Here is a 23,199-nt window from a genome sequence, read left to right as displayed (position 1 = left end):
GCACATTTTCATACAAATGGTATAGCACAGGCGGCACGGTGGTGCAGTGGTAGCACTGCTGCCTCGCAGTAAGGAGACCCGGGTTCGCTTCCTGGGTCCTCCCTGTGTGGAGTTTGCATGTTCTCCCCGTGTCTGTGTGGGTTTCCTCCCACAGTCCAAAGACATGCAGGTTAGGTGCGTTGGCGATTCTAAATTGTCCCTAGTGTGCGCGTATGTGTGTGCCCGTCCTGCGGTGGGTTGGCGCCCTGCCCAGGGTTTGTTTGCTGCCTTGCGCCCTGTGTTGGCTGGGATTCCTCCAGCAGACCCCCGTGACCCTGTAGTTACGAAATAGCGGGTTGGATAATGGATGGATATTTATCTTTTAAAACTGGTGAATGTCGCTGCTCAAAGTTTACAGTCCCAGAAGCTACAGGTATATTTACTATTACTGGAATGTTTTAAAAAATAAAGGCAAAAAAAAGTCACTCAACATAAAACATTTCATTCTTTTGAGCTTCATTTTCCACAGTTCAGTAACTGTAGTGGGTTCCCTTGCCATTACTCTTTTGCCAATTATCTTCCAGAAATTCTCAGATCAGGACTCTTGTATGTCTTTATTGGTAATTTGTAACACTAATATCTATTATTGATAAGAACAGCAATGGTTTGATGGTTAAGAACCCCTTCACCCCTTTTAAGAACCAATCCTTTGTAATTTTACGACAGAGTTGAGGAAAGTGCCTCAAACAAGTTTGGTAAATGTTCCTCTGCAGGACTCTCTCAATCAACCCCCACAGGAAAGCCAATCTACCAAGCTGGCAAGCTTCACCTTAAAAGAAGGGGGGTGGCAGGTGTTAAGGTATTCTGTCCCCCCATTGGTCTGAAGTATGGCTGTTTGGAATTGGCTTGTATCAAAAGCCTTTAGATACCATGATGCCCTATTGGCTCTGATGACTGAGCTGATGAAAGAGCATCTTAAACACAATGAACTGAAAAAGACAACACATTGAAGAGCACAGCTCGGCAGCCATATTGAGACAGGCATGCGGCCTGTTCTGAAGAAAGCTGACCACAAATGAGGACTTAACTAGAAACATTTTAAGTAACTAACAAATCTGTGTGCCACCTGGAACTACACATCAGCATTTATCAGGTTGTATGGTGGCCAATATTCAAATGTACTTTGCATATTGTGATTTTTTATGAATATTATCAACTAGCAAAATACCCGCGCTTCGCAGCGGAGAAGTAATGAAAAAGAAAAGTAAACATTTTGAAAATAATGTAACATGATTGTCAATGTAATTGTTTTGTCACTGTTGTGAGTGATGCTGTCATATATATATACTGCGCTGCGCAGCGGCGAAGTACTGCCTTAAAATTTTATTAAGAAGAAAATTAAACCTTTTTAAACTGAGCGAAAATATACCAATAATTATTTGTTAAGGATCTCTTTGTATACAACATTGTCAGTTCGGCCCTCCGGTTGTAATATGACCAAGCTGTGCGCTGAGCTTACTCTTGAGGATGTAACGTACAGTCGGCCATGTGAACAGTAATCTTGTTTCAAATCTCACAGCTTGGATTGCTGCTGTCATAATCGGTTTGAGTTTCATGGTTTGTTTCAATTACGACAGTATTTGCAGGACTTGTGCTTGAAGTGACATTCGGCATCTGTCAAGCGTTGTAAGCATACAACCAGTTTCATCGATTAAATCACATCCAGCTTTTGAGAGTTTAAACATTCATAAACATCAAAGTGTCCACTACTGAAATTGTCACCTGTCAATCTAAGATATTTAAGAGGCATTGGCGGTTGTCGAAAGGTGTAAAATATTTGGCCATTTCGGTACACTTGAAAGCGACAACCGAACAATTCAGCGTCAGCCATCAACTCACATGAAGAAGCATAGGTGAAGGGATTAAGCATTTCACTCTTCTAGTGCTCCTGTGTAGTCTAATTATCTCCTGTACGTCATCAGTCCACACCTTGAACCTGTCCCAGTCATTCAATACATAAGACACAATGGATATCAAGAGTGAGCCTGATATGGCCGTGCAATATGTAACAAAGAGAATGGAAAAGGCAGGTGCCATCTCCGGGCATGGAAACCACTCGGTAAGTGACAGTTCTTGATCGATGGTGATCACCTCGATAGACATGTTAATGGGGGTACGGTTGGAACGATAAAGGAAATGGGTACCTGAACAATGTAAAGTAAGTCTAACATACCTACACAATAACTATAATCGTAATAAACAAACAATAAAACAGCGGAGAAGCCGTGGATTAAATAAAAAGGCTGCAGTTATCATTAGGGAGACGTGAATCCCGTGGCGAAACAAGGAAGGGAATATAGAGACTGGAGCGACGGACGGCCTTATATAGGCAGGCAGTCAACAACGTGGGAGGCATTGAGATGGGGGACCCAATGCCACCTCACACGGTGACTGAGCTGCGGGCTATGGATGTATATATGTAAGTAAGTAGGATTCAGTTAGCGTTGGGAACCCGCGTGCCAAATTTCTTGAAGATGGGCCCATAAGTAACAAAGACTGTTGAAAAGTTCAATATGGCGGCTGACAGTGGCATCATACCACCGAAATAAGTACGTACATTGGTTTCGGTTAGTGCAGGGAAGCGGCCTACCAAATTTCGTGAAGATGGGGACGTAAATAAGAAAGTTGAACATGGCGGACGTTGTTGACCGTTATGACCGTTACGTGTAGAATTTCGAAATGTAACCTGCTTAACTTTTGTAAGTAAGCTGTAAGGAATGAGCCTGCCAAATTTCAGCCTTCTACCTATAGGGGAAGTTGGAGAATTAGTGATGTTGGAAAACTCAATATGACGGCTGACAGTGGTGTCATACCACCGAAATAAGTACGTACATCGGTTTCGGTTAGCTCAGGGAAGCCACCTACCAAATTTCATGAAGATGGGGACGTAAATAAGAAAGTTGAACATGGCGGACGCTGTTGACCGTTATGACCGTTACGTGTAGAATTTCGAAATGATACCTGCTTAATTGTTGTAAGTAAGCTGTAAGGAATGGGCCTTCCAAATTTCAGCCTTCTACCTACACAGGAAGTTGGAGAATTAGTGACGTTGGAAAGTTCAATATGGCAGCTGACAGTGGCGTCATACCACCGAAATAAGTATGTACATTGGTTTCGGTTAGCGCAGGGAAGCCGCCTACCAAATATCGTGAAGATGGGGCCATGAATAAGAAAGTTCAATATGGCGGACAATGTTGATCGTTACGCCTAGAATTTCGAAATAAACCTGCTTAACTTTTGTAAGTAAGCTGTAAGAAATGGGCCTGCCAAATTTCAGCCTTCTATCTACACGGGAAGTTGGAGAATTAGTGACGTTTGGAAAATTCAATATGGCGGCCGACAGTGGCATCATACCATCGAAATTAGTAAGTACATCGGTTTCGGTTAGTGCAGGGAAGCCGCCTACCAAATTTCGTGAAGGTTTGGGCCATAAATAAGAAAGTTCAACATGGCGGACATTGTCGAACGTTATCGACCGTTATGACCGTTACGTGTAGAATTTCGAAATGAAACCTGCTTAACTTTTGTAAGTAAGCTGTAAGGAATGAGCCTGCCAAATTTCAGCTTTCTACCTACATGGGAACTTGGAGAATTAGTGATGAGTCAGTCAGTCAGTCAGTGAGGGCTTTGCCTTTTGTTTAAATTGTAACTTAACTCCTGCTTGTCTTTTACTATACCTAATTGCCTGAGGTTATAAATGTAGAAGAGAAAGTGACGAGATGTTATATACTACAATACCTTCTAAACAGTGTTAAGTCTGTGAGATCTGAGGCATTCTGACAAAGGCTACATATTAAAAATACAAAAGGGGAATGGAGAGTCATATACAGGTATTACTCTACCGAGACAAAACAGCAGTGCAGCATGGGTTATTGTCATGCAATAAAATGGCTGGCTGGCTGGCTGAATCGCACAGATGTAATCAATTTATAACTTCAATGTAAAGTGTTTTTTTCTACAGTTTTGGTTGATATTCTGTCTCTCTCCATTAAAATGAAACTACCATAAAAACTAGAGACGGTTCATTTCACTGTAAGTGAGCCAACTTACAAATTCAGCAGGGGATCAAATATGTATTTCCCTAACTGCAGATATACAAACCCAAACCAGCTGGTGCAGTTTTCCGTTCTCCTAATGATTACCTTTAAATTGAAAACCTTATAAATTGGCCCTAGCGTGTGCTTGGTGTGTGTGTGCCATGCGGTGGGCTGGGGGGGTTTGTTTCCTGCCTTGTGACCTGTGTTGGCTGGGATTGGCTCCAGCAGAGCCCCGTGACCCTGTAGTTAGGATATAGTGGGTTGGATAATGGATGGATGGATGATTACCAGAAAACAGAACATGAAAAGCACAGCAAAAACAAAACACAGCAAAATAAAGAAGAGCATATTTGGTACATACTTGTAAGCTGCGGTTCCAGCTTCTTTCCCCCAACACAGACCATCATTTCAGGAAGCTCCTGAAAGTTCTCTGCCCAAGTAAACAGACAGGAGGAGCTCTGCCCCAGGGCCAGAAAACGGTGGGCAGCTAAGATGACTATGACCCCCTTCCGAAAAATCTTGATAAGTCCAGTGGCTAGTTTTGTCTTCTGATGCTCCCCCTGCTCTTTTTCTTTATCCTCTTCAGTGGTCAAGGCATGAATGAGAGTCTGCATGTGGCTTATAGCTTTCTCTCCGGTGGAGACCTGCTGCTGAAGTAAGTCCTTCTGACTGGAGAGGACGCAGAGCTGAGTATAAAGTGGATACAAGGCACCAGCCAACAAGGCACAACCAGAGAGGAGGGCAGCCTTTTCCTTTTGTAACTGGGGCATGGTTTGATGAAAGTGAGCAAGATCAAATGTCATCTGATCCCGAGTCTTCTCCAGATGTAGGACTCTTTCTTTGGACACGTTTGCCACCTCCTGATATTTCTGTAAAGAAACAAATGGTAAATTAAAACAATTCTGCAACGCGTTAGTAAAGAGTTACGAAAAGAAGCAGCAAAAGAAAGAACAGACGAAAAAGGCATAGAAGACAAATAACTGCAATGTGAATCGAAGGGCACATGAGAACATGAGGGCAACCATTAAGAAAGATATTAGGGACACTAAAACGCAGATAGAGAGGAATATAAGAGATAAGGCGAAACAACCCAAAGAGATTCATGAAGTATTTTCTCTCTACTATAAAAAAAAATCTTGCGACGAAACAAGTCTTTCTTCCTGCGACGAGATGTGATCATTGGAAGAGAGGCAGAGAGACACTTTCACGTCCCACAAGATGGACAAGTCACATCATACTTTCAACCTTTGGAAGCAAGTCCCGTGATCCAGATGCAGATCAGCATAGAGATAATGGAAGTAGGAAAATTCAAAAGTCTCAGAAAAATGAGAGTAAAGATCACATTAGCGCAAACAAACGGAAGATATTACTGGGTGAAATAACGGAACATCGAAAAGAGATCGCAGAGTGTTTGAGGATGTCTGGGGGACAAGAGAAACAAGGAAGTGAGAAAAAAGGACAGCTGCTGTACAGGCTTTAAAATGTTCGAAGCGGCGCACGAAATGCAGATCACGCGGCACGGCAGCAGCAGCATGCTAGCAGCTGATCGAGCAAACAGGAGGTAAAAAAAAACTGTTATTTGTTTCCCGTTGTATCACCATTTAAGAGGGGTTTCGCAGGAGCAACCGTGTCTCCTTGGAGTGCGTTCAGCCCACCTCTTCACAACGGCGCGTAGCGCCTGCTGGGAAGGGAAAGGGGTTGGCGAGCGAAGCAAGCAGGGGGAAAGCTACCTAGTAATACTAAAACAACAGTCAAGGAGGAGGAGAAGGGTATCAGGAATAATAAAGGAGGAATAAAAAATACAGCGAAATAGCAGATGCTTCACACTCACATTTGTGGAAGTGGATAACCTCCCAGCGGTAAAACTAAGGAGGTGCAGAGTGATTTAGAAATTTTAGAGAGAGAAGTGCTGCTCAGATTAAATAGGCTGGAATCAAACAAACCTCCAGGACCAGATAACATCTGCCCATGAGTTCACAAGGCAATTAGCGAGTACAGATAAAAAACCTTGAAACGTATTTATAGGAAGTCACTGCACACTGGGGAATTCCAAAGAGCTGGAAAATAGCAAATATTATGCCACCAGTAACGGCGTACTGCACGATAACGTGCTGTGAATACACTTTACTTGAGCATTCCTAGTTAAAACATTAGAACACTCTAGACGAGAACAGGCCATTCAGCACAACAAAGCTCGCCAGTCCTAACCACTTATTTCTTCCAAAAAAACATCAAGTCGAGTTTTGAAAGTCCCTAAAGTCTTACTGTCTACCGCACTACTATGGTCGCTTATTCCAAGTGTCTATCATTCTCTGTGTAAAGAAAAACTGCCTAACGTTTGTGCAAAATGTACCCTTCACAAGTTTCCAACTGTGCCCCTGTGTTCTTGATGAATTCATTTTAAAGTCACCGTCTCGATCCACTGGACTAATTCACGTCATCATTTTAAACACTTCAGTCAGGTCTCCTCTTCATCTCCTTAAGGCTCTGCTCTTTTAATCTTTTCCTCATAACTCATCCCCTGTAGACCTGGAATCAGCCTAGTCGCTCATCTCTGGACCTTTTCTAGAGCTGTTATGTCCTTTTTGTAGCCTGGAGACCAAAACTGCACACAGGACTCCAGACGAGGCCTCACCAGTGCATTATAAAGGTTGAGCATAACCTCCTTGAACTTGTACTCCACAGATCGTGCTATATAACCTGACATTCTGTTAGCCTTCTTAATGGCTTCTGAACACTGATGGGAAGTCGGTAGCTTAAGAGTCCACTATGAGTCCTAAATCCTTCTCATAAGGTGTACTCTCGATTTTCCGACCGCCCATTGTGTATTCAAACCTAATATTTTTTTTTATATAACGGATTCCAAATTATCTGCTAATCCACCTGTCTTGGTATCATCAGCAGACTTGACCAGTTTGTTCTTTATATTCCTATCTAAATCATTTATATTTATTAAAAATAGCAGCAGCCCCAGCAATGTCCCCTGCTGGTCACCACTCTTAACATCGGCCAATTCTGATGAGGTTACTCACACCATCACCCTCTGCTTCCTGTGTCTGAGCCAGTTCTGCATCCATCAAAAAACATCACCCTGAACTGCCACTTCTTCTAATTTGATGCCCAACCTCTCATGTGGCACCTTATCAAATGCTTTCTGAACGTCCAGATAAATAATCTCATCTGCTCCTCTCTGGTCGTATCCTTTTGTTGCCTCCTCATAGAATTCCAGCCTGTTAGTAAAACACGACCTTCCTCTTCTGACCCCACGCTGACTGTTCCTAATAACTCCTGTCCTTGCCATGTGTTGCTCAATCTTCCGTTAAATTTCCTGAGATGCGAGTTAAGCTTACTGGTCTGTAGTTGGTTTGGATCCCCACGTCACCCTCTTTATATAATAGGATGATATTTGCCATTTTCCAGTCCTTCTGAATCTCTCCAGTGTGCAGTAACTACCTAAAAATATGTGTCAAGGTTTACATTTTTACTCACCAGCCTCCTTAAGAACATGAGAATAAATATTATCTGGGCCTGGTGATTTGTTTGATTTCATCTTATTTAATCTGAGCAGCACTTCTCCCTCTACAATTTCCAAATCCCTCAGTACCTCCTTAGTAGTCCCTGTTACCACTCGGCGGTTATCCACTTGCTCACTTGTAAACACCTCAGAAAAATGTAAGTTTAGGGCATCCGCTATTTCACTGTCTGTATCTTTGAATTCCCCTTTACTATTTCTGATGCACTTACCCTACACCTTGACTGATCTTTTACTACTAAAATACTCAAAGAATCTCTTAGGGTCGTCTTTCGCCTTATCTGCTCTATTCCTCACCAACTGTCTTTTAGCCACCCTGATATCCTTCTTAATGGTTGCCCTCATTTTCTCATACGCTCTACGATTGACTTTGCAGTCATTAGTCTTCTTTATTTCTTTTTATCTTAAAAAAACTGTTAAAAACACATTACTTTAACATGGCTTTCTCAGAGCTTCATTTTAGTTTAATCCTGATGCTCTGTATATTCAATTCATTATCATTACTATTCATGGTGGCTCCAAAATCCGTACTAACCCCTACTCTCTCTTCTGTTCTTTTCCCGGTGACCGGTGCGACCTGTGCCTTACCACCGCGTAATCAAAGCACCGTGATGTCCCTACATTGATGGTTTAAAGTCCAGAAGTTCACATGACCGTTATCATCAAGATGAGAACCCTGAATACCATGAGGACTGACTGAGGTCATTTATGTTAGGTAGAATGCCTAGAGGGAGCTGGGCAGTCTCGTGGCCTTGGATCCCCTACAGATTTTATTTTTTCTCCAGCCGTCTGGAGTTTTTTTTTTTGTTTTTTCTGTCCTCCCTGGCCATCGGACCTTACTCTTATTCTATGTTAATTAGTGTTGTCTTTTATTTCTCTTTCATCATCATGTAAAGCACTTTGAGCTACATTATGTGTATTAAAATGTGCTATTGAAATAAAAGTTGTTGTTTTTTAAATCTTTATTAATCCACCATGGAGTTTTTTTTAGTTTCCTATTAATTCCAAATTTAGGTACGTATCTGTCCTGCATTACATGTAAAACATTTTTAAACCCGTTCCACTGCTCCTAGAGTTTTCAGACTCTTTCTCTGTACGTTTATCACTCGTTTGCTCTGAGGTTGATGCGCTTGCTGCTTCCTGAGCAGCTCTTCTTTTCTCCTCCCTAGCGGCCCGCTTCTTCTCTTCTTACATCAGCATCTTTTCGCATTAAAACTGATTAAGTAAGTGTTTGTGTTGCAATTACTTTGTACGTTTTTCTTAATTTTTGTTCAATCTGCATCATGAATGATATGAAGATGTAGGGGAAGTGACAGCGAAGGTGGTAGGGATGAAAGCAGCTGTGCACTGCCAAGAGTTGATTTGACAATAAAATTAAATAAAAATAAAAGTAATAAAAATCATCACTCTGGAATCGGACAGTAGAGATCACGTAGTATATGTGTACCAAAGTTCAGGTCAATTGGTCAAACGGTTTGCGAGCTACAGGGAATTTAAAATCCTGGACAGACAAACGGACAGCCACGGTAACGTATTATAGAACAAGATTATATAAGAAGGGTGACCAGGCAAGCAACTATGGGCCAAGTAAGCTTACCATGAATCACAGGAAAATTAATGGAAGGAATTAGTCTATCTGGGAAGGATGAAAGCCACTACCGTATATACTCGCAGAGAAGTTGGGACTTGATTTTACCGTATAATTTCTGGTATTTTATAATGTCGGTTGTATAAGTCGAATGCAGAAAACTCCCGCTATTGGTCCAAGAGATTATGATATGCTAACGCCCACCTTTCTACGCGGGTGCGGCAATGCGCTGTATCAGCGTGTGCTCCAAACCTCTCGTTCTCTATTGTGCCTACGTGCCCACACAGTAATACCCAAACTATTCTGAAGCAACATTTGCACTGATTTGTGTTTTTTGCATCTTGCATCCTCATACACCTTTATCGTAAGAGCATCCCTTACCTACGATGGAGCGTTCAATCAGAAGAAAATACAAAGCTGGTTTTAAATTAAATGTCGTTGAAGTGGCAAAAGAAATTGGTAACTGTGCTGCTGCAACAAAGTTTGATGCATCTGAGAAAATGATGTGAGATTTGAGGAGGGCATTTTTGAACAGGCGTACAAGTCGGGGTCTGATTTTATGATTGATTTTTCGGGTTTCAACACCCAACTTGTACATGTGTGTATAAACGGTGTCTAAATCAAGGGGACTGTATGGTAAACTGTATAATAAAAACTCTCTCACTCTGAACGTAAAAAAAGACCAAAGAAATTATATTTGATTTCAAGAGACAGGGATCTGTATGTTCACCCATTGTTGTTCTGGGGGAGAAACAGTCAGTCAGTCATCATCCAACCCGCTATATCCTAACACAGGGTCACGGGGGTCTGCTGGAGCCAATCCCAGCCAGCACAGGGCGCAAGGCAGGAACAAACCCCAGGCAGGGCGCCAGTCCACCACAGGGCACACCCACACACCAAACACACACACGGGACAATTTAGAATCGCCAATACACCTAACCTGCATGTCTTTGGACTGTGGGAGGAAACCCACGCAGATACGGGGAGAACATGCAAACTCCATGGTGGGAGGACCCGGGAAGCAAACCCAGGTCTCCTTACTGTGATGCAGCAGCAGTAGAAATAGTGACTGAATATAAATACTTAGGAACTAACTTAGATTACAATCTTAACTGGAATGTAAATACAAAAAAAAAATATTCTCTAAATGCAATCAGCCCTTATTTATTTCTCCTTCGTAAACTCAAACTATTTAAAGTAGACAAGGACCTCATGTCGTTTTATCACAGTCTGATTCATTCTGTTATCACTTTCAGTTTAATTGCCTGGTTTAGTGGTCTAACAAACCAAAATTTTAAAAAATCTCCAGCAGATTACTACGCATGCAGCTGAAGTTATTGGGGCTGACGTACTGCAGATGATCTGGTGAGTGTGTGCGAGTGAGGACAAAGCTAAAGAAACTAGAAATCATCTCAACTGATGACAGATATCCATTACATGTAGAACTTAAATTCAGTAAATCGGGGAGGAGAGTCGATTTGAAAACCCACACAAATCACTCCAGAAATTCCTTTCTTCCTAGTGCCATCCAAGTTTTTAATAAGGAATATCAGAGAAAGGTTTGATATGTATCCTGTAACAATTTGTGCATAAATACGCATTATCAAACTGTCTTACCTTACTTTACCTGTCTTGTCTCTATTTGTTTTGTTTCATTTCCTTCTGTCTTGCTATTAGATATAATTGAGAAGGTAAATTCCATGTTTTCTTGTGTAACCAGGACTAAATAAAGACACCTTGAACCTTGAGCGGCACTTGGCAAGTACAGGAAAAAGAATGAAGGACCCATCAAAAAAAGTGTACATTTGACTGGAAATGAGTAAGAGGTTCAGACAGTGCAAACGTTTCTGATTTAGTGACGTATGCCCAAGATAAGAACCATTTATGTGAACATCAAAACTATGACTGCTGTGGTGAACGCAGTAGGGTCCTCACATTTGCTCCTCAAGCTGTCATGAGTCCTCTTAATTGAATTCTCTCATGACCACCTGTCCAGATATTTTAGGAAACAAAACAATCGTGTCTACTGATGGACTTGTATTGTATCTAGTTGACCTTCAGCTACCAATCCTGTACTGCTGCCAGATGACCTGTTGAGGATCAGGGTTGTGGTTGCATCAACTCTCCAGCACCACCAAATGCAATGCCCTGTCTTGCTGGGCAAAGGTGCTTAACATGATGAATGACCCTTCAGCTGGTGTCCACACTTCTCATGGCCCCCCATCAGTAGCAACTTTCTCCAAGGGCCTCTGGGTAGAAGCTTTGGAGGTGATCCAGCACTCCCAATCTAAGGCAAAAAGGTCAAGACAGAGAATTTACCATGTCCCAGTACGGGTGACAAGACAGATGGCAAGCGTTAAGGGGAAGCTGGCAATGGCACTGAGTTGGAGACAAGGGTGTTAACAATCAAGGGCATTGACTGAACTAATAACTCAGAATGTAGGAGACATGCATCACCTTGGCTCCTGCACTCCACCTCAAAGCATCTCATAATGCTGTTTAGTTAGCTTCAATAAATAATAAACCATTAAAAAAAGGTGCTCTGTGTATCTTAAGACTGGTTTTAATAATAAAACTCCATTACATGATTGCTAATCCTATGAATGGGCCTAAAGCAAACTCCAACCAAAGAAAAAACAGTCCAAAGCGCCTTTAAAATAACACAAACAGCGTGACCCTCACAAATAAAAGTCCACTGCAGAATGTATTCTTCCACACTACTGTCTTAAAGTGTACAAAATCAATACTAAACAAAGGCAAAGCCTACTTCTACTAAAAAAGTATTGTGCCTGGGGCAGGACGCTGCGTTAATCTTTTAGTAACACAAAAGGATAATTTGAAGACCTCAATTCCAAAAGCGTTGGGACAGTATGGAAATTGTAAATAAGAACATAAAGAACTTATTGGTAAATTTCAGAGGTGGGTAGTAACGAGTTACATTTACTTGAGTAACTTTTTTAAAAACTTGTACTTCTAAGAGTAGTTTTACTGCACCCTACTTTTTACTTGAGTACATTTGTGAAGAAGAAACGCTACTCTTACTCCGCTACTTTGGGCAACACTCGACTCGTTACTTTTTTCCATTTATACATTAAACTATATTTTTCCAGGAGAGAAGTTGCCAGTGGATCTGCTACATGACTGTTTCACCAATCAGATGTAGCCATGCAGTCACATGACCACACACAAACTTCCTGCGACGTCTTGCAGCCTTTGAGAGACTTTTTAGTCGTGCGGGGCTCCTGTTCACTGCTAAACGGTCACAGCTTCACTGCAAGAACCAGATCGTCGTTCCCTAGCCTGCCTTTCATGTCTTTTAACCTCGTGTAGTTTCTCGTTTTCTTTGATTCCCCCTACTCTTTTTGTGCTGATATATATACACTCTCATCTCTGTGGGCCTTAATCACACTCCGCAGGAAGCCAATGAAGCAACTGAGACCGATCGCACCTGCACATCACTCCAACTACCTCATTAACTCCCCACGGTCGTGCAATTGCGCCCACGGAGAGTGACATGGCTTTATGGATCTGAAACTGGCCTTTTATTTATTGTATTTATTTATTTATTTTAATCCGCAGACCCGCTACACCACAAAGTGCATGTGAAGTATTATACTGTCAGTGTACAGTACTGTATGTCGTCACTGTAAGTAGTTTGCACTGTTCATGTTACCTACTGTAGGTATCGGCTTCAAAAGCTTTGTTGTGAGAAACTGAGATTTGGAACTTTGTGTTATTTGTGCATCTTTATTTTGTAAAGATGTTACTTATTTTTACTCATTTTTTTATTTTATTACCAGCAGATTACCCAGTGGCTTCGCTCACTGAGCGGAAGGGAAAAAAAATAAAATGCATACTCTGAGGGAATTTGTGGCTCGCATCAGGCAACTGATGCCTGTGTGACATGGTAGCCTGTGAAGACTGCATCCGTCGAATCCGATTCTGCTCAGCACATTGTTCGGGTGTTTGTGAGGCCCTCAATTGTGATTGTCGTATATGTTGATCAGCGAGCCTTCTCTCTCGATCTGCTTCTGTCTCACTTTCTCTGTGTAACCTGACTCTTTTTGTTGATGTTGACGGTTCCTGAAGTTCCCCAATAAATTGTTTTTTGGGATTTGCCCCGGTATTTTAAATGTCGGCATAAACCTAGACTGTTCGGTAGGAGCCGTGCTGCCAAACGATGTCATCTGAAAACACGAATTGTATTTCGTAATGTTCTGTCGAAAATGAGTTGAATGTGGATTTGCGGCACAAATAAGAGACAACAACGGTACAGGTGGATGGCTTAAAGGTGTTAATTTCACATTGCCGTCTGAACAACACATCCCACGTGATTCAAATTTAAACTGCGCCTCCCAGTGTCTGCTTTGTTCTCACGCCCCGTTGCCGCTGAAGGCGGTTTACAGCTCGGCGCAGTTAAAAAGTGGAAAGAAGCAAAGCTATCAAGCACTGGGAATAAAAAAAAAAGTTACAATATACAACGCTGGAGTCCAGAGAGGAGGGTTGGGAGAGGACGACGCAGGGCGCACTTCTATGGGATAGATCAGCGTATTTCTGTTTTTACTTTTCAATACCAGTAAGAGTTTCTGTTTACTTCTTTTCAATATCAGTAAGTCAGGACGCACTTCTATGGGATATATCGGCGAGTTTCTGTGTACTTGTTTCGCTAAGTGATTAGTAAACCGCACCTCCCAGCGTCCACTTTGTTGTTACGACCCGTCAACGCTGAAGGAGGTTTACAGCTCGGCGCAGTTAAAAAGTGTAAAGACGCAAAGCTGTTTTCTTCATCTCTTCTACTATCAAGTACTGGGAATTAAAAACAAGTTACAATGTGGCAGTTTTGTCTGTCTCTCAGCGCTGGAGTCCAGTGCAGAGGGCTGGGAGAGGGCGATACGGGGTGCACTATGTAATACGTAATTTCCATATCACGTGGTCATACATAATTTCCATTTCAAATGCGAAAATAATTTTATATACTGTATATAGACTTGGAACAGTTACTCAGTACTTGAGTAGTCTTTTCACCAAGTACTTTTTTACTGCTACTTGAGTCATTTTTTGGATGACTACTTTTTACTTCTACTTGAGTAATATTATTTTAAAGTAAAGCTCCTCTTACTTGAGTAAACTTTTTGGCTACTCTACCCACCTCTGGTTAATTTACCTTGCCTTGAATTGAAACAAAAACACTATAAAGACAAGGTAGTTCCTATTTTACCTAAACAATTCCGCTGTTTATTCCGAATTTGATGCCTGTGATATGTTCCAAAAAAGTTTTGACAGGAGTAGTTTAAGACAAAGAAGGCTGTTAGTGTCAAAAAAAAAATGCAATCCCATCAGCACAAGTATTCAGACACTGACACATCTCGCCTCGACCCATCCCTATTTTTGAAGCACTGGGGCTTTTTCTGGTATAGTAGGAGATGACTGGCTCACCCGTATCACTTTCAACTTGCCACGTCATTATTAGTCCTAAAATGGGAGACTATTTGTGCCAAAATTAAATGCATATTAACTTGTTAACTACATTGCAATGTAACAGAAATCAAATATGGAAATAGTAAGAGTATTAGAAATTAAACTTGATTGCGTAGGTTTCAAAGTCAAAGAAGACGTAAATAATTTACGTTAATTTTCATTGATTCTGACCTAAGCTTTAAATTGCATATGAACCAGGGGCCTCATGTATAACGGCGTGCGTAAAACTCGCACTATAACATGGCGTAAGCACAAAAGCCGAAATGTGCTTACGCACAGAAAAATCCAGATGCAGGAATCTGTGCGTACTCCAACTTCCACGTTCTTCCGCTACATAAATCCCGATCAGCGTGAAAACTAACGCTCGTGCACGCGCATTATGTAACGCCCCAGATCCTCCCATAATTACGCCTCTTTGAATATGCAAATCAATATAAATCGCCCTTAAGCGCAGCCTTCTGTGAAAAGACAATGGGAAAAGCACGGGGGAAAATATAAGAATTTCAGCGAATACCAAGTGGAGGCAAAGGAAAAACATACTATTTGTTCAAATAAACCGTGGTATAATCAACAAAAGGAAGTTGATCGAGTGACATAGCGTGTTGGAGAAACTTGAAAGCTCACATCCACAAAATCGCACAGTGCCGGAAATAAAAAAGAAGTCACATATCAAAGTCGCCGTGAAAAGAAGAGTTGTAGCCCACTGTCTGAGTGTCATATGAAAGCTTATTAGGGTACAGAGAAAAAAGGCACACGGTGGGGAAAAAGCACGAAATGTCAACTTCAATCTCGACATTTCCACTTTAATCACGTAGTTTATTTTGTCATTAAAGTAGAACATCATAAACTTCATCTTAAAATCGTTTAATTAACCAGTTTCTCAAATCACATCGTAATTAAAGTAGCACGTTAAATGCTTTGTTTTGTATTTGATCTTCTATGTGCTCTGTGTGTGTGAATCACTACTTGCTTCTTAAACCGGCTCTCTTCCTCCAACTGGACACAGAATCCATTACATTCGTGATATTACAGCTCTCTGAATAACTAAAATACTGAGATGTATACAAGATATCATTTTCATGATGATAGGAGTTAAAGCACGTTATTAAACATGTGTTTCACTTCGATGAAATAATTTATTGCAGCAGTACTCAGGGGCGGCTCTAGGCTTGTGGTGGCACTGGGCAGAGGAAGAATCGGTGGCTCCTTCTCGGCCAATGTCAATATGTTATCTTATGCACGGTGGATGGCCTCGTCCGTTGCAGACACTGCATAGCCCTCGTGCTCATGACACAAGCATTTAACTTTTGCCGAAATTTGTTGCTGCGTTTTTAGCTGTGTTGTTATTTTCTCTTTCTGTTTTATATTAAATATATATTGGCGTAGCCGTCACTGCAGTCCTTGCTTTTCTTTCCCCAAGTAACCGATCGCCACACAATCAGCTCTGTAATAGAAGTTAAGCCATCTGTAAGCTTAGCGCCGATTCTTCAAAACGTTTAAGGAACATTGAAATATCTTCGTAGTACATGTTTAATTATTCTATCCTTCACGCCAGTCCCAGTGAAGAATATAGATTATTTAAATGAAGTTAAAGTTTTATCTGTATAATTTAACAAACATATTTTGCTGCATTTCACCTTAAAATGATATCGTCATCATATGTAAATACGCGCTTTATAAAGTGGCTCAGGTTGTGCGATATTATAACTGTAGTGTAAGTTTACAGTGGGGTGATTGTAGCCTACTTATAAGTCCTAACATTTCTACAAGGAGCAATTGATTGAGTGCATTTAAAGTTCTTGGGATGAAACTGTTTCTGAACCGCGAGGTCTGTACAGGAAAGGCGTTAAAACGTTTTGCAGTGGCTGAGACAGCATGTCCTTGAAGCTGTATACCGATAATTCTCTTACCGATCAGCTGCTGCTGTGATTCACACTCAGATACAGTGATATAAATACTGCGAGTGATGCAGTGAGAGTAATATGGAAAAAGATGATCCGCTGTGGCAACTCCTAACGGGAGGAGATGAAAGAAGAAGGAGGAGAAGTGAGAGTAACAACGCTAAAGCAGTTATGGTATTTGGAATACTATGGCTGTTCCCTGGACCATTATATTGTTACAAGTTAATTACAATCAAATGCGTTACGCTAATAAACAATATGCGGTTAGTTTCAGTGTATTTATAAAGCCGCGTCATGAAAATAATGAGTAAACCACATAGGAACAGTAGCACTGCTTTGACGCTGGGTGCCACCAGTCTGCAAAACCGAGCGGAGAACTTGCGTACGACAAGGCATGAGGTACTGTAGAAAAGTGCGTGGCTTTACGCCAAGTGTAGGTTTTATACATCGCGATTTGAACGTGGAAAAGTTCTTACGCAACATTTCTGTGCGTACGCACCGTTTATACATGAGGCCCCAGATTACTAGGATGACATTTTTTTCACTAAAGGAATACAGCAAAAGTTAGACCTCTTATAACTTTACATGACGCTGAAAAATGAGTTCAAGCTTTTGTTTTTAGTTGACTTGATTACTGTAATTCACTCCTAACAGGACTCCTTAAGAAACACATCAACTGGACATCAATTGGTTACAATCAGTGCAGAATGCAGCAGTCAGAATCTTAACTAGAAGAATATCTGAGCACATCACACCAGTCTTAGTGTTGTTGCACTGGTTACCCATGTCATTTAGAATTGAATTTAAAATACTGCCAATGGTTTATAAAGCCTTAAATCAGTGGTTCCCAAAGTGTGCGCTGCTTCCTCACAGGGCCGCCGCAAAATCTCTCCATTATAAAAAAAAAATCTTGGGAGGGAGACCAGCGAGACGAGACGATCGTCTCGGAAGCCAATTTGACATCCCGCGAGAGACACTTTAACGTCCCGCGAGACAAGGCAGTGAGACGACATTTAAAACAAGTTCACGGACATCTAACCTGGCAGTTGTTGGAATGCTTTTGGCAGACACACTTCATGTGCTCCCAGCTCTTAAAACAACGACTGTACATGCTTTTAAATGATCGACATGCAGCGCGACAAGCAGAACACACAGCTCGTCAGCAGCAGCAGCAACAAGCCAGCAGATGATCCGACCACATCTCCTTAGCGTGCGTTCAGCCACACCCCCTTCACAACGTGAGCACCATTATACGTCCTGCGAGAAAGAGATGTAACCACCCCCGGGGCCGGAAATAAAGGACAAGTATTGTTTTTACAAACATTTTAAAGTAAAAGTGAAAATAATGCATATGTAACAATTCCCATGAAAATAAAACTCTCTTTAAATTGTATATCCGGTAAACCAAACCTGGGGGTGGGCGAGCAAAGCGAGCAGGGGGCAGAGCCCCCTAGTATTACAAAATTTTCATAATTTCATTTCCATTTTCAATTCAATGTGATGGGACGCGACATCTGGCGGACCTGGTGCAAACCAGTAACTCACTTAGTAACAACTGTTTGAGGAAACCTCTGCAAATGGTTACTAGATGGCGCTCTACAATAATTAAGTTTCTGGATTGTTTTAAAAGTTTGTCAAACTTTCTCGGTACTTTGTGTTTGTATGTAAATATCTGTCGGTTTTGTGCAGTCTTAGTGTTGAATTAGTTTTCGGAGATTGCATCACTGTAAACTGTTGTGATTAAGTCAAGTAAAGTTTTTGAAGTATTTCTTCTTGTATGTATTTTTAAAAATGGATTGTTTTTTACTAAAGAGTAATAAGCGTTGTGAGAGTGAAAATAAAGAGGGCACCATCAACCAGAGTGTGAAGAAGCGCACACATCGAAAATATGATGACAGTTATTTGGACTTTGGTTTTACGTTGACAGAGAGGCTGCAGTGTGTACTGATTATGAAAGTTTTGGCACCAGAGTGCATGTTATCAAGTAAGTTGAAACGCCATTTAGAAGCCAATCATCCCAGCATGGTTAGTAAATCTCATGACTATTTTACCAGAAAGTTAAGAGTTAAATCAACAAAAAGGTAGTTTTTATAAGCAGGCATCAATGCCAAGCAATGCATTGCTAGCACCTTACAAGGTGGCACACAGAATCACGCTGACTTCTCTCATTCAGGCTGGCAGGCTTGTCCTCTTAACTTTGCCCCAATGCTGCTCTCTCACTCTCCAAGCCATTTTCCTTTCCTTTTCATCTTTTTCTTCCCTCCCCTCCTGTGCAGGCCCGTTCTTATATGGCTCCGTGGGCACAGCGTCTCAATCGCGCACCGCGCACCGCAGGAGGCCGATTAAGCAATTGAGAACGATCGCACCCTCACTTGCAGGCGCGACTCGCCCCAATTACTCCATCAACTCCCCGCGGCTGCACAATCGCGCCCGCGGAGACTGACACAGCAAATAGATTATTTAAAAGCTGTCGATCTTTCGTAGCCGCGGACCCGACTATTTATAATCAGCTGAATTTGTTCAATTACATTTTTTTGTGATCTTAAATATGTGTGTTTTATTTATTTTTACTTAACCCTTTAATTAAAAAAAAAAAAAAAAACTATTGGCCATTTTTCGCAAAATCAAAATTAACCAGGTGTGCCATGGGAAAACCTGGATTCAGCAAGGGCGCGGAGAATCAAAAAAGTTTGGGAACTACTGCCTTAAGTAGTCTTGGCCTAGTCCTATGTTTTGAAATGCCTGCACCCCTATACTGTAACCTTAGATTTTCTAATAGTGGTCGGCTTATAATTCCAACAGCCAAACATAAAAAGTTGTGACGAGGCCTTTTGTTGTTATGCACCTATAATCTGGAATACTCGATCAATAGAAATTTAACATTTCAATGCTGTGGAACATTTTCAAAAAAACAGTTCAAACCCATTATTTTAATTTGGCTTTTCTGTGGCTACATTTTAGTTGTACTCCAAATAGGCTATATGGGTACAGAAATATCATCTTAAACACAAAGAGGACTGTTTGACTTATGTGAGGTAGATTGACCAGAGGGGACTGGGCGGTCTCTTGGTCTGGAACCCCTACAGATTTTATTTTTTTCTCCAGCCTTTGGAGTTTTTTTTGTTTTTTCTGTCCACCCTGGCCATCGGACCTTACTCTTATTCTATGTTAATTAATGTTGACTTATGTTTATTTTTTATTGTGTCTTCTATTTTTCTATTCATTTTGTAAAGCACTTTGAGCTACATTTTTTTTGTATGAATATGTGCTATATAAATAAATGTTGATTGATTGATTGATTGATCTTCTTCATAAATCTGCAATCTTTATTAATGTCTACTTTTCTCTGGTTTCCGGTTCTTCTGTAGTGGCGATCTGCCCCGGCACCACCACCTAATCAAGGCACCATGCAGCCCCCTGTGATGATGGAATGAAGGTGGGTGCTCCAGCTGTCCACGAGACCAACTTCATTACATCCCATCAAATGAAGCCTGGAAACAAAGAGGAATAACTTAAGAACATTTATGTAAGGCAGAATACCCAGTGAGGTCTGGATGGTCATTTTTGCCTTTGAACCCCTGCAGATTTTGTTTTTCTCTCCAGTCTTCAGTTTTTCTGAAGTTTAACTGAGAAGCCAGTGCAAGGACAAGAACACTTGAGTTACGAAGGATTGCATTCAGTTACACAGGTGTACCTGGTAAAGTGGCCAGTGAGGATATATTGTAACAATGGCACACTGGATCTGTGATAGAGGGAGAGAAAGAGAGACGGACACTGTGCAGGCCACTTGTGGCGGGGTGAATCGGACAGTGTGTCGTCCCTGGGTCGTCTCCATTATGCCACGCATTGGCACAGTGAGATGGCAAAAAAGAAAGAGCTATAACCTCTTACTCCACAAGCACACATTTCTGTGGGTGGTGGGCATTAAATATAAGTGAAGACTCTCTACAAGAGCACTGTGAGACAGAGCGGTGTACCTAATAAAGTGGCCGGTCGGTGTACATATGCACACAAAAAAAGTGTGCATGCTAAAGGTATTTGCATTAGTTCCTAGTAAGACCACTCATAAAAGTGTAACAGTTGCCGACTCATTTTGGGTTAAATCTGGACTTAGGTACTCAGAAACCGCAGCTATGACGTCTAAAATCGCAACAGGAATTATTCAGTTTATCAAACATCACAGTCTCTCTGACCCATGGAGATTTCTGTATTCAAATGTGTGGTGATATTCTTTCTTCTTATTAGTACATCATAGTTGCCCAAGAATTGATTTTTTTATTTTTATCAATAATAACTTACTACCCTCTATCAAGTCTCGCAAATAAAAAGCAATTGTTATCTCCGAGCACTCTCTTATTATTTTGCAGCTCACATCATTAAGCATTAGAAATTCAACTTAGAACTGACAACCTAACCAATTCCTTCTACCTGATGAAGACTTTATAAGTTCATGTTCAGACAAATTGATATTGTTCAGAGAGACCACTGCTTCCCTGAGACTTCTGGGGGAAAACTCTGTGAAACACTGAAGGCAGTTTTACGAGAGATTTCAAATGATCTCTTATTTCTCACATATAAAACAAACAGCAGAGTAAAAAGGCTTCAGACCTGATTGCTGAGATTTTTTAGTACTGATCAGGATTAAATTCCCAACAAAGGATAAAATAGGGTGTCTTAATGATTATAGACCAATTGCTCTTACACCCGTTCGAATAAAAATATCTAACCCATCTTAAGTCTGTTACTCCTCATCATTACCCACTTCAATTAGTACAAACGGATCTGTGGAAGATGCCATAAACATTGTGCTAGAGGATCATGGGACTTCCCACGTAAATGTCAGATTTAAAAAATAAAAAACTCAACAGTGGCGCATGCATATATTTAAGGCCACTCTGACCCATCCGCGCTCAACATTTTAGAGAAACGTGGAAATGACGACACCCTCGAACAGGTAGATTAGCTAAATGACGACTTGGACGTATAACAATCCATTTCACTGAGCCATTATTATAATGTGCGTTGACATGACAAACGCCTCAAAAGTGATGAATAGGATGCCGTTTAGGATGGCAAGCAGGGACTGGCAACCCGGCTGGGATGGTTTAAGGACAACTGACCAGCTAGGAAGCCAAACCAATACCGGGACATGAATAAAGTGAAGATGTTACCTTGTCTGTACCAAAGATGGGCAAAAAGTACCAACAAAGCAACAGAGAGACTGGAATCCCAGGAGGAAATCAATGAAAGACACACACACACACATACATTCTATATATATCTATATCTGTCTCTCTCTATACACTGTGTGCACAATTATTAGGCAAGTGAGTATTTTGACCATATCATCATTTTTATGCGTATATTCCAACTCCAAGCTGTATTAACTTGAATGCTTATTGGATTTAAGCACGTCAGGTGATGTGTATTTGTGTAATGAGGGAGGGTGTGGCCTAAGGAGATCAACACCCTATATCAAGGTGTGCAGAATTATTAGGCAGCTAGTTTTCCTCAGGCAAAATGGGCCAAAAAAGAGATTTAACTGACGCTGAAAAGTCAAAATTGTAAAAGTCTTTCAGAGGGATGCAGCACTTTTGGAATTGCTAAGATATTGGTGTGTGATCACAGAACCATCAAACATTTTGTTGCAAATAGTCAACAGGGTCGCAAGAAACGTGTTGAGAACAAAAGACGCAAATTAGCTGCCAAAGATTTGAGAAGAATCAAACGTGAAGCTACCAGGAACCCATTATCCTCCAGTACTTTCATATTCCAGAGCTGCAACCTACCTGGAGTGCCCAGAAGTACAAGGTGTTCAGTGCTCAAAGACATGGCCAAGGTAAGGAGGGCTGAAACCCAACCACCACTGAACAAGAAACATAAGTTGAAACGTCAAAACTGGGCCAAGAAATATCTGAAGACAGATTTTTTTCAAAGGTTTTATGGACCGATGAGATGAGAGTGACGATGGATGGACCTGTGGATCAGTAATGGGCACAGAGCTCCACTCCAACGTGGAGGTGGGGTACTGGTATGAGCTGGTATTTTTAAAGATGAGCTAGTTGGACCTTTTTGCATTGAAGATGAACTCAAAATCAACTCCCAAACCTACTGCCAGTTTTTCGAAGACACTTTCTTCAAACAGTGATACAGGAAGAAGACCATGATTTTTATGCAGGCCAATGCTCCATCACTTGCATCGAAGTTCTCCACTGCGTGGCCAGCCAGTAAAGGCCTTAAAGATGAAGGAATAATGACATGGCCCCCCTTCCTCATCTGACCTAAACCCTATCGAGAACTTGTGGGCACTTCTTAAACGCTAGATTTACGGGGGAGAAAAACAATACACCTCTCTGAAGAGTGTCTGGGAGGCTGTAGTCACTGCTCCACAAAAAGCTGATCGTCAACAGATCAAGAAACTGACAGACTCCATGAATGGAAAGGCTTATGACTGTTATTGGAAAGAAGGGTGGCTATATTGGTCATTGATTGACTGATTTATTTTTTTTGAAATGTCAGAGATGTTTATTTGTAAATTTTGAGGTGTTTGTTTATTATTCTCACTATAACAGATGAAAATAAACAAGTGAGATGGGAAAATTTTCATTTTTCCTTTAGTTGCA

The 23,199-nt window shown here is 41.2% G+C and overlaps 1 protein-coding gene across 1 annotated transcript in view; it reads right to left on the bottom strand.

The window, feature by feature from the left end:
* Positions 1–23,199, bottom strand: part of LOC120532309 (coiled-coil domain-containing protein 171-like) — a 467,526-nt gene that overhangs the window by 240,653 nt on the left and 203,674 nt on the right. The window contains exon 16 of the mRNA XM_039758204.1: positions 4,438–4,945. Coding sequence (XP_039614138.1) covers positions 4,438–4,945 — 508 coding nt within the window. The remainder of the gene's footprint in view (positions 1–4,437; positions 4,946–23,199) is intronic.

Source organism: Polypterus senegalus, chromosome 7, assembly GCF_016835505.1.
Source record: "Polypterus senegalus isolate Bchr_013 chromosome 7, ASM1683550v1, whole genome shotgun sequence".
Taxonomy (NCBI): Eukaryota; Metazoa; Chordata; class Cladistia; order Polypteriformes; family Polypteridae; genus Polypterus; species Polypterus senegalus.
The sequence above is the reverse complement of the archived record's forward strand: the minus strand, read 5'-3'. Positions and strand labels throughout refer to the sequence as shown.